Here is a 12,369-nt window from a genome sequence, read left to right as displayed (position 1 = left end):
AATTCAGCTAACGTTTCATTGCCTTTCGACTGAAGTGAATGAACTACTAGCAATTCATTAAATTATATAATATAATTAAATTATATAATAGATTGTGTAGAAATGCAGGAAATTAGCTTTAGATGTCCCCAAAAATGGGAGGACCCCAGACCCCACACCAAGTTATGTCCCTCCCATGTCTATAACCAAAGTTGTGCCCCTGATGATACCTATACCACATCCCTTAGCAGACTATGCTACTGAACTTCTGAAAAATGAGCAGTGTGAGTGTATTGACATTGACACTATACATTTAGAAAAGAGGACACAGAAACCAAATCCATCTTTCCTCCTAGACATCACTTCCTCCTAGACACCGAAACGTGCCTTTAGGCTGGATGCAGTACAGTAATTAGTCCGTTCTCATTGTATTGTGTTACATTGTAGAGGCATCAGAGTTACCTCATACTGTCCTTCCACTCAGCCCCACCTTGGGTTGATGTATGCGTTGACAGTAGAAGAGGGTGTGGCCCTGCTCACGTATGTCACCCATGCTAGTTTTATCCAGTTTATTCTATCTATCTATCTATCTATCTATCTATCTATCTATCTATCTATCTATCTATCTATCTATCTATCTATCTATCTATCTATCTATCTATCTATCTATCTATCTATCTATCTATCTATCTATCTATCACACACAGAAACAGACAGACAGACACACACACACGCACACACACACAATTGCTGCACACATTCAAAAATAGTTTTTCACTTCATAGAAAGTATCCAGTATTAGGCTATTTAATGCAGTCATAAAGAACAGTATAGTGTTCAATGCAATGCAACTCTGTCTTGCTGTATGTATCCTCCCAACATGCCTCTTGGAACCCAAAATATGATTACCATCTAGATGACAAACACAGTGAAGCACTCGTGATCTTTATCGCTCTCTCATTTTTTTTAAATAGAAGGAAACTCTCTTTTACTCTATAACTCTCCATGTGTCCAGCAGTCAAATAATAAAAAGTGCAGCAATTTACTGGAAATAAAGTTTGTAATCTCTTTGCTTAATTAAATCAGTCATCCATGATTATTGACCATACTATAGACTAATTACATTTGTAAGTATTTGTTTATAGGTTGAACTCTTTTGAATTAGCTCTAGACCATAATATAGTGTGTCCTCCACCTTGATAGGGTTATTGGTCTGCACATTATGCGCATGCCCCTGGCTCCCTGTCAACTCCCAGTTGCCAGACTGACAGACTGACCAGACAGGTGGAGTCTTTGAAGGGGTATTATCTCTCTGAATTTCACTGAATCCCACACATACTGTACAGATATATACAGCCATACCCCAGACAAATTACTTTAGTATACTATGCTCTAAATACTAGTATTTCTATATTTATATACTATAGTTTTCACTGTAGTGTTTTTGCGGTAGTATGCTATAGTATTCACTGTAGTGTTTTTGCGGAAGTCTACTGTAGTATTTACTGGAATGTTTTTGCGGACTTGACTGTATTATACTATAGTATTCACTATAGTGTTTTTGTGGACTTTACTGTAGTAAAATGCTATAGTATGCCCTACATGATCTAGGGATACTACAATGTGGAGAATAGTATTCTCCAGTATACTAAAAAATTATATAGTAAGCACTACACGATCGAGGGTTACTACAGTGTGTAGTATAGAATTCTCCAGTATACTACAACATTCTAAAGTAAGCAGTACATGATCAAGGGATACTACAGTGTGTAGTATAGTATTCTGTAGTATACTACAAAATTATATTGTAAGCACTACAGAATCGAGAGATACTACAGTGTGCAGTATAGTATTCTACTGTATACTACAACATTCTATATAGTAAGTACTACACATGATCGAAGGATATTACAGAGTGTAGTATAGTTTTCTACAGTATACTACATTTTATCAAAGTTTACTACAGAATACTATAGAATTCTATAGTAAGTACTATAGTATTCTATAGTAAACTGTACTATGTTTTTATGTGGGAGGCCTACACATAGCCACACAGAGAGAAGGGTAGAGAGCAAACACTGCCTTCAACCCCATACTGACCAACAAAGACACACTATGGCTGATGAATAGGAGTGTGAGACTGAAATGCAAGACTTTAAAAATAGAAATGTAAGGGTTTGAGTTCTTAGTAGAGAACTATGAAGCAGAATCCAAAGAGCCAATGTGTTTGATGTATAATTTTTTCATTAGTGTTGTGTATTACAGTCTGATCTTCAAAGTATTTTGTATTGACTTATTGTACTTAGGCCCTCTTACCCTGATCGTTTTTACAGACTAAGCAAGAGAAAGTCTCAAGTAAAGCAATGAGGAATGTAAAAAGAGAAACAAGGTTGCTCTCTGCTGGCAGGCTTGAGGTAATACGTAGGCCAAGTGAAATCTGTTTTTTTACCGACAAAAATAAAAAGGTGCCAACTTTGCACCAGCGCATGCTTATATCTGGCTCATCCATCAGATTTTTTTTTAGATACTTAATGATGGTATGGCCAGAACTAACTTCCCATTACCTTTGACTTCGTTCCCCATCTCAGACTGAGATTTTCTAGTTTGGAAGTTACATATCTTGAAAACTTGATTGCTGACATGCAAAACATTTTGGGAATATATCAACAATGGACTAATGAAACAATTACCAAAGGATAGTTTTTGGTTGGAGTTTTCCTTTAAGTTGTCCCAAGTTGTCTTAAAATATCTTCAGCACCACAGTAAACAGCACATAATCAAATCTCTTCATAAAATCACATAATCTCACTATGGTTTATTTACAATATTTACAAAATAAAAGGACCAACACATTTATCAACTAAATCAATTCATTATATCAGTAGGAAGATAGCTATTGTTTGAAAATGGCATCCAAATTTGGAAAAATACAGACTGCAGAAATGTCCAACTGCAACACCACCCAAAGTGCCTTCGTTTCTATATAAGCATTCAACAAAACGCAATATTTTTGCACACTTGCATAAGCCTTTAAACATTTGCAAAAATGATCATTTTAGCACTGTGATTTGATTTAAGTTATTCCTGAGGTGTAGGTCTAGTATACGTGTGTTTTTGTGTGTCTAGAATTTCTGAGAATTTACAGAAAGGGACTAAGCCTATCCTTTTCCGCAATAAACTTGTACATAGAGTAGGTCTATGTGTAAAGAGAAATTACCATCTAGGAGGATGACTGTCTCTTTCACTGTTGAAAGAGACCAAAGGCAATTGAAAGTTCCTTGTGATAGTAAATCAGTAAGCCCTGAGTCGTACATTTGTTTTAGATACAGCAAAATCGTATTCTCAATTGACACCCATGCCAATAAGACAAAAAGACAGCATTGTATTATCAGCATACCCTGGATAATAGTTTCATCCATCCCCTAAAAGTCAAAGAAAGTTTCTAAAACAGTTTTCGGAATATTTACAAAGCAGTATGAATGATATGGCTTTAAGAAAAACTTTCACTGTGTTGGCCAAATGATCTGGAAAGAATTCAGCCCTTCTAGTACTGAGCAGTACTTCAGAATTCAGATACAGTCAAGCTCACAGTGTGAACGTGGCATAACGTTTTAAGTGTAACTCTAGGAAAAAAATATTGGAAGTGGGCGGAATTAAAATAAATTGGCAGTGTTAGACACCTCACTTCTTCTGTTTCTTCTGTTTCTTTTCCTTCTTGGTCTTCTCTTTTTCTTTCTCTGCCTTCTTCTTCTCCTGCTTCTCTGCCTTGTACTTCCATATGGGCGGCTCCAGATGACCCTTGTGCCTCTTCCTCTTCTTCTCCTTCTTAGGCGTGGGCTCTCCAGACTTGACTATCTGGATCTTTGGGATGCAGCCAGAGGGGAACACACTGTTCCTGTGGGCCATGTGCCTGGGGATGAAGGTGCGTACCCCGGTGGAAGCTATAGAGATAATGCTGCCCCTGCGCTCTGTGTCCACACAGCAGGACGTGGCGATGGTCTCGGCTGAGTGGATGTGGGGAATGATGGAGGATACGGAGCCATTGCTGTGGCACACAGAGCTCTCCCCCAGCTCCTTCTCCGAATGCTTCTTCACCAGCTCTGGCACGGCCAGGCGCCTCTTCCCCACTTCAGGGGGGCTGGTGGGGCAGAGGGGCCGGCAGCCGGTGGCCACTAGAGGGCTGTGGATGCTGGTGGTGATACGCACCATGTGGTCCAAGACCCCGTTTTCCTGGGGATCTCGGGGAAAGTTGAAGCCGAAGGTGGACTTGATGCGCTGGGTGATTTTCTGGCTGGCGCTCTTGTTGGCCATGGCCTTGGCCACCAGCACCTTCAGCTCTGGCCATTCGGGGACGTAGCTCTCAGCGAACTGCTCGGCTCTAGGCCGCAGGTTGAGGCGGCGGAGGCGGTTCAACGTCTCGTAGCGGCCCGTCTTTAGTGCCCAGTCCCTCGCACACTTCTGCTTCGTGGTGTCTACTGCATTTAGGTCTGCACCTGGGAGAGAAATAGCAGAGAAGGAAAACAATTGCTTTCAGGCCACAATATTTATCCATTGAAACACTGTCATTGATGTTACATTGCATATAGCCCTGTAATATAGTATCATAATGATGATCTTGTGCTACATGAATAATAGAAAACAAAGATCCTTCTTGGTTTATGATGGAGAGAGGGGAGAATCAATTATATTTCAGTTGATGGGGACAATTGATGCTGCAGTAGTTTATATGAAAGGGAGGCTAGGGTTAGTCTGTTATATCTGGAGTATTTCTCCTGTCTTATCCGGTGTCCTGTGTGAATTTAAGTATGCTCTCTCTAATTCTCTCTTTCTTTCTTTCTCTCTCTTGGAGGACCTGAACCCTAGGACCATGCCTCAGGACTACCTGGCATGATGACTCCTTGCTGTCCCCAGTCCACCTGGCCGTGCTGCTGCTCCAGTTTCAACTGTTCTGCCTGCGGCTATGGAACCCTGACCTGTTCACCGGACGTGCTACCTGTCCCAGACCTGCTGTTTTCAACTCTCTAGAGACAGCAGGAGCGGTAGAGACACTCTCAATGATCGGCTATGAAAAGCCAACTGACATTTACATCTGAGGTGCTGACCTGTTGCACCCTTGACAACTACTGTGATTATTATTATTTGACCATGCTGGTCATTTATGAACATTTGAACATCTTGGCCATGTTCTGTTATAATCTCCACCTGGCACAGCCAGAAGAGGACTGGCCACCCCTCGTAGCCTGGTTCCTCTCTAGGTTTCTTCCTAGGTTCTGGCCTTTCTAGGGAGTTTTTCCTAGCCACCGTGCTTCTACACTTGCATTGCTTGCTGTTTGGGGTTTTAGGCTGGGTTTCTGTACAGCACTTTGAGATATCAGCTGATGTAAGAAGGGCTATATAAATATTTTTTTTATTTGATTTGAAGGCTACAGCTAGCTGAACATGTTTTCCTCAACTCTTTCAGAATATTGGTAAATGTGAACTGGCATTGAGAGACTGTGACTCCGTTGGATACTACTGATCTTCCGCAGAGGCCAAAATAGCTAAATAACCCTCGATAATCCCCTGGTAACCAAGACGAAGGAATCAAAGATTATGGCAGAGTGAATTAAGGTAGGCTGATGTCCCCAAATTGATCCCTTAAACCTGGCAGCCATCAATAACACATTCAATCAACCAGGGAAAGCTGACCTCAAACATGGGTAGACACACCACAGGTACATCCATCCATCCCAACCCAACTACATTACTACATACTTCCTATAACCTTAGGCCTTCAATCAGTATGTTCATGCCAAGCCCGAAATGGAACAGAAATTAATTAAGACCATAATTGCAAATTTGCTGACTGGGGAGCAAAGCATAGGGTAATCCCATTATTCCGTGTGTACTACTATCTCTTCCTCCTCTCTCCTTCTCTGGTCCTTTTTTCCAAATCTGCTTAGAGGTATGCCCTTTGGAATCTGGAGTAATTGAATTACTTCACCTAGTGGGACCTAATAGATGGCAGTGGACACAATCAACTGTTGTGTGTCACTACCAGGGGCGGACTGGGACCAGACATCGTCCCTGGCATCTATAACACACCAGCCCATTTTTTCCTTGATGCCCCCACCGGCCCATCTTTTTCCTTGAGGCCCACCACATCAGCTAATTTTTTTCCTTGAGGCACCCATATTAGAAGGATAATTATAATTTTGAGCAAAAAACCCAAGTTAGACAGGCCTACTTGGCTAAAAATGGACCAACCCATCTGGCATTGGCCAGAAATGCCAGATGGCCAGTCTGCCCCTGTTTACTACGAACACTGAGGTGCCTCTGATAATACATACATGTGAGCTATTTGCTATTGTGAACGATGCACAAACATATAATGTAGGCTTATACCCAGTAAACACAGGTAGGTAGATTACATTTTTGTACTTCTAACATCTATTTGTCTGGTTGTCTAAACACATCTAAGATATTCCCTCATGTATACAGTAGCGTGTATAGTAGTGTTGAAGTGGAGGAGGCCTCTCACACACCGGCCATGACGAGGGAAGACACCACATCGTCTCGGCCCTGCATGGCAGCTTTGATGAGTGCAGTGAAGCCACGGCAGTCCCGGATCTCTGTGTCTGCTCCGGGGTAGTAGTTGAGGATGTAGGTCACTGTAATGGTGTGACCTGGAGAAGGACACAGGGTGAGAATGGGTTTAGGAGATCATGAGATGCCATTGAAAAGATTAAATGCCTGTCACAAATGGCACACTATTCCCTATATAGTGCACTTCTTTTGAAGTATGCTGAACAAAAATATAAATGCAATATGCAACAAATTCAAATATTTTACTGAGTTTCAGTTCATATAAGGAAATCAGTCAAATAAATTCATCAGGTCCTAATCTATGGATTTCACATGACTGGGATTACAGATATGCATCTGTTGGTCACAGATATCGTTTAAAAAAAGGTAGGGACGTGGATCAGAAAACCAGTCAGTATCTGAGTATCTGAGTCAGAAGGTGAGTATTTGCCCACTGAAGTCAGTTACAATGCCGAACTGCTGTCAGGTCAAGACCCTGGGGAGGACAATGAGCATGCAGATGAGCTTTCCTGAGATGGTTTCTGACATTTTGTGCAGAAATTCTTTGGTTGTGCAAACCCACAGTTTCATCAGCTGTCAGAGTGGCTGGTCTCAGATGGTCCCGCAGGTGAAGAAGCCGAATGTGGAGGTCCTGGGCTGGCATTGTTACACGTGGTCTGCGGTTGTGAGGCCGGTAGGACGTACTGCCAAATTCTCTAAAACGACGTTGGTAGAGAAATGTATATTCAAATACATATGTATATTCTCTGGCAACACCTCTGGTGTACATTCCTGCAGTCAGCATGCCAATTGCTTGCTCCCTCAAAACTTGAGACATCTGTGGCATTGTGTTGTGTGACAAAATTGCACATTTTAGAGTGACCTTTTTATTGTCCCTACCACAAGGTGCACCTGTGTAATGATCATGCCGTAAGGTGGATGGATTATCTTGGCAAAGGAGAAATGCTCACTAACAGGGATGTAAACAAATTTGTGAAAAACATTTGAGAGAAATAAGCTTTTTGTGTGTATAGAACATTTCTATGATCTTTTATTTCAGCTCATGAAACAAGGGACCAACACTTTACATGCTGCGTTTATATTTTTGTTCAGTATAGTACTCTAAAAAGGGTGGTGACATTTGGGACGCAACCTAGAAATCTTGCTAGTGAGGCTTGTTTTACTGTGTATAATTTAGTAATAGGTCTGGTGAGAGTGGCTAACCTGCTTGTGAAGCGATCATCAGTGCAGTGTTGCCATCGTTGTCCTGGTGATTTATGTCCAGGTAGGGACAGTGGTGAAGATGTTGCACAATTTCCAAAAAACCCTTATAGCACGCCACCATCAGACCGGTCTATTGGGTGAATAATTAGGATTAGAATGATATTTCAAAAAATCACACTGCAACGGATTCAAGGCTGCAATTAAATCCAAACCAATTCTGCATGGCTTTAATGAAAGCCTTCAGTGTCTATATACAGGGCATGGTGCTCCTGGTATTTGAACTAGTAACCCTCAGGACACGCTGGATCATACACCACCAAAAGGCATCCCAAATGTGAAATAACAAGAGACCCATACCCAGCCATTGTGGTCCACCTTCATGACCTCCTCTTTGGTAACGCCTCTCTCCAGAACCTTCCGGAGCGCCAGGGTGTTGTTCTGAGCACACGCCTCATACAGCGTGTTGGCTGTGCCCCGTGAACCACCTTCCTGCTGGTAGTCTGGAAGAACTGAGTCATCTGAGAGGACACTCCCAGAATCCGACTCACTTTCTGACAAAGACACCTCTGAGGCGTCCTCGTCAGGCCCTTTGCCTAGGAGGGGGTCCTCGGACACAGAATTCTTCACGGTGGCCATCTTGTGGCTCCGAGAGACCAGAAAGCAGAGTGGAAGAGACGGAACTGGACCCTCAGTCTACATCCCAACTGGAGCTCTGAGGAATAGAACCAGAGGGGTCAAAGGTCAAAGACTGAAACACAGTCTGGCATGGGCCCACACCTAGAGATCTAGGGAACTAAACCAGTGGTCAGACCAGTTTGTTCATTGTGTTAGCATTGAAGTTGAGGCACACCCATAAAGATAGATAGAGGACGCAACATTGAATCTGTCCCATTATGGCGTCTGTGAGAGCATGGGGAGCACCATTAAGGCCATCACCATTTTGAAGTAGTCAATTTTCTTCTTCTACTACTTCTATGAGTTGGTTAACAAACTGAAAGAGTGCATATTGCCACCTGGAGTGTGTTTGAACAGGTATAAAGCCAAGGTTGTCGTTTTACTGCCACCTGCAGTTATGGAATGTTTCCTCACGAGTATAATTCATTGGCTGATCCCTCCTGATGACCTGGATGGAATTATGTGATCCTTCCTTAACACATAGGAAGTCCCATTGAGTTGATTACTTCAAAATGGTGGAAGTCCTCGATGTCACTGCACATGCTCAAACAAGCTTTTGGGCACTAGAGTCCTCGATCTATCTCTATGGGCACACCCACACAGCCATTCAAAGAGCTCTTAGAGGGATCTGTAGATCAACAACACATCTCTGATATGATTGACAGTTTGACTGAAGATAATGTAACATAAGGCTCCGTCAGGGATCATGATAGTTAATCTCTTTGAGAGTGGTTACATTTCTCTAGCCCCATCGGTCAGCTGTTTACCAAAAAAGTGGCGGGATGTCCGGTTTGTTGTTGTTTGAATCCCAGATTGCCTGTTTAATCTCTGTGTATGGCAACGGAACGGTCGTGGCTGAGCATGCTCAACGTGCCATCAGTGTTGAATAACTGGATCAGCATCTGAAAGCCCTTCTGAACACAATGCTAAATCAGGCAACATCACATTAAGAATAACCTGAGTCACACGTGGGACTTCAGCCGCTCGTGTTTGGGCTTTAAATCCAGCCACACCTGTATGAGGCATTTCTGTTATCCTGGCCACTGAAACTACTCTTGTTGTTTTTCTCTTAAGAGGATAAGCCTCAGAGATGTTGAGTTTTTGGATATACAGTGGGGAATACTTATTTTATTGCATACTTATGTCATGCAATAAAATGCAAATTATTTACTTAAAAATCATACAATGTGATTTTCTGGATTTTTGTTTTAGATTCCGTCTCTCACAGTTGAAGTGTACCTATGATAAAAATTACAGACCTCTACATGCTTTGTAAGTAGGAAAACCTGCAAAATCGGCAGTGTATCAAATACTTGTTCTCCCCACTGTACCTATTACTGATGCATAAAGCGTTACAGATGCCTCACATCAACAGCATCCTCCCGGACACCCTAGACCCACTCCATTTCTCATATCGCCCCAACAGACCAACAGATGATGCAATCTCAATCGCACTCCACACTGCCCTTTCTCACCTGGACAAAAGGAACACCTATGTGAGAATGCTGTTCATCGACTACAGCTCAGCGTTCAACACCATAGTGCCCACGAAGCTCATCACTAAGCTAAGGACTCTGGGACTAAACACCTAAACTAAATACGTCTGCCACGCTGATCCTTAACACTGGTGCCCCTCAGGGGTGTGTACTTAGTCCCCTCCTTTATTCCCTGTTCACCCATGACTGCGTGGCCAAACACGACTCCAACACCATCATTGAGTTTGCTGACGACACAACAGTGGTAGGCCTGATCACCGACAACGATGAGATGGCCAATAGGGAGTAGGTCAGAGAACTGGCAGTGTGGTGCCAGGACAACAACCTCTCCCTCAATGTGAGCAAGACAAAGGAGCTGATCGTGGACTACAGGAAAGGAGGGCCGAACAGGCCCCCATGAACATAGACGGGGCTGTAGTGGAGCGGGTCGAGAGTTTCAAGTTCCTTGGTGTCCACATCACCAACAAACTATCATGGTCCAAACATACCAAGACAGTCGTGAAAAGGTCATGACAAAACCTCTTCCCCCTCAGGAGACTGAAAAGTTTGGCATGGGCCCCCAGATCCTCAAAAGGTTCTACAGCTGCACCATTGAGAGCATCCTGTCCGGTTGAATCACTGCCCAGTATGGCAACTGCTCGGCATCTGACCATATGGCGCTACAGAGGGTAGTGCGAACGGCCCAGTGCATCACTGGGGCCAAGCTTCCTGCCATCCAGGATCTATATAATAGGCGGTGTCAGAGGAAAGCCCATAAAATGGTCATAGACTCCAGTCACCCAAGTTATAGACTGTTTTTGCTGCTTCCGCACGGCAAGTGGTACCGGAGTGCCAAGTGTAGGACCAAAAGGCTCCTCAACAGCTTCTACCCCCAATCCATTAGACTGCTGAACAATCAACAGCTTCTACCCCCAATCCATTAGACTGCTGAACAATCAACAGCTTCTACCCCCAATCCATTAGACTGCTGAACAATCAACAGCTTCTACCCCCAAGCCATTAGACTGCTGAACAATCAACAGCTTCTACCCCCAATCCATTAGACTGCTGAACAATCAACAGCTTCTACCCCCAATCCATTAGACTGCTGAACAATTCATAAAAATCGCAACAGGACAATTTACATTGACCCCCCCCCCCCTTGTACACTGCTGCTACTCACTGTTTGTTTGTTACCTATGCATAGTCACTTCGCCCCCACCTACATGCACAGATTACCTCAACTAGCCTGTACCCCTGCACACTGACTCGGTACCGGTGCCCCCTGTTTATAGCCTCATTATTGTTATTCTTGTTGTTTTACTTTTTATTATTACTTTTTATTTTAGTCTACTTGGTGCATTGTTGGTTAAGGGCTTGTAAGTAAGCATTTCACGGTCTACACTTGCCACCGCATGTGTCAAATAAAGTTTGATTTGGTTTGATTTGATACATGTATCCTCACACTAGAGGTACAGTTGAGCCAATCACATTAGTGCAAGTGTTTCAGCGACCCCAGTGACCCCACATCATGCCAAACTGTTAAAGAACAAATGGAGGGTTAAGAAACCAACAGATAGATAGAGGTCCACTGAGGACATAGTGTCACCCAGGGAGACAGGTGTTTCAGAGTCCCTAGGGTTCCAAATCCTTTTATGCAAGATTAAAGACACTCTATTTGCAACAAAACAATTTTTTTAAATAATATCAGATTTTTTTACATTGTCTTTGATGTCCGCAGCAGAGACTGATATGCAGTCGAGTGTCTTGAAGCATTGCCACTCAATGACAGCAAACAGTCAACAACTTCTTGTGGTCTGTTCAATTATCGTTAACTAGAAAATGTACATTTCTAGGAGGCCATATCATTATAAATAACACATCATCTACAAATTAGGCATTCAAAACTGTCTCTAGTAGAAACTGTTTCTACTCGAAAATCTTTAAAAACCCATCCCTGAGGAATTCACTTACCTACAAAATCCAACAGGTTTCTTCACACTCTGCTTCTTTTGAGAAGATAATGTTCAAAACGCTCAAAACATTTATTCTCTGTAGTTTCTGTCTTAAGGTATCCAGGTGTATATATATGGTACGCCACCAAACAACCGTGTGAAGTTACAGCAGCCACTTCCTCGTCCACCTCTTCTCCTGTGTCCTTACAGTGAGTGACAGGTGCATCCAGGTTTCCCACACATGCCCGTCTACGCCGGTGGATTTCCCTTGACCATCCCACAGTTTGCCTGATGACATGAGGATCAGAGGAGGAGTCTTAACATAGACATCATGTGTCTCGAGTCAGCCACATGCTCTCTCACCTCATCCTAATTACTGAGGATTTCAGGAGGGGATTATTGACTCTGGCCATTTCCATCTCTCTACAAACCACAAATGCATTGAGACCTATGCGTTAAAACTAACTGACTGTCCCTTTTATATTGTCCTCTCTGAG

The 12,369-nt window shown here is 42.8% G+C and overlaps 1 protein-coding gene across 1 annotated transcript; it reads right to left on the bottom strand.

Moving 5' to 3' along the window:
• Positions 1 to 3,069: 3,069 nt before the first annotated feature.
• Positions 3,070 to 8,453, bottom strand: LOC139550860 (photoreceptor ankyrin repeat protein-like). Its single transcript, XM_071362084.1, has 4 exons — positions 8,125 to 8,453; positions 7,768 to 7,897; positions 6,504 to 6,644; positions 3,070 to 4,472 (listed from the first exon to the last, which is right to left on the bottom strand). Exons 1-4 carry the CDS (start codon positions 8,401 to 8,403, stop codon positions 3,661 to 3,663), a joined length of 1,362 nt encoding a protein of 453 aa, XP_071218185.1. The 5' UTR covers positions 8,404 to 8,453; the 3' UTR covers positions 3,070 to 3,660.
• Between the last annotated feature and the right edge of the window lie 3,916 nt (positions 8,454 to 12,369).

The sequence above is a fragment of the Salvelinus alpinus genome, chromosome 2 (assembly GCF_045679555.1).
Source record: "Salvelinus alpinus chromosome 2, SLU_Salpinus.1, whole genome shotgun sequence".
Classification (NCBI taxonomy): Eukaryota; Metazoa; Chordata; class Actinopteri; order Salmoniformes; family Salmonidae; genus Salvelinus; species Salvelinus alpinus.
This window is presented reverse-complemented; position numbering and strand designations above follow the sequence as displayed.

Bases quoted from the DNA above. Each gene is read 5' to 3' on its own strand.
- LOC139550860 (XM_071362084.1), bottom strand. From the start codon at position 8,403: ATGGCCACCGTGAAGAATTCTGTGTCCGAGGACCCCCTCCTAGGCAAA. The intron at 7,898-8,124 runs GTATGGGTCTCT...TTCACCCAATAG, and splicing joins AGGTGGACCACAATGGCTGG to ACCGGTCTGATGGTGGCGTG. The intron at 4,473-6,503 runs GTGTGTGAGAGG...TTTCTCTCCCAG, and splicing joins GTCTTCCCTCGTCATGGCCG to GTGCAGACCTAAATGCAGTA.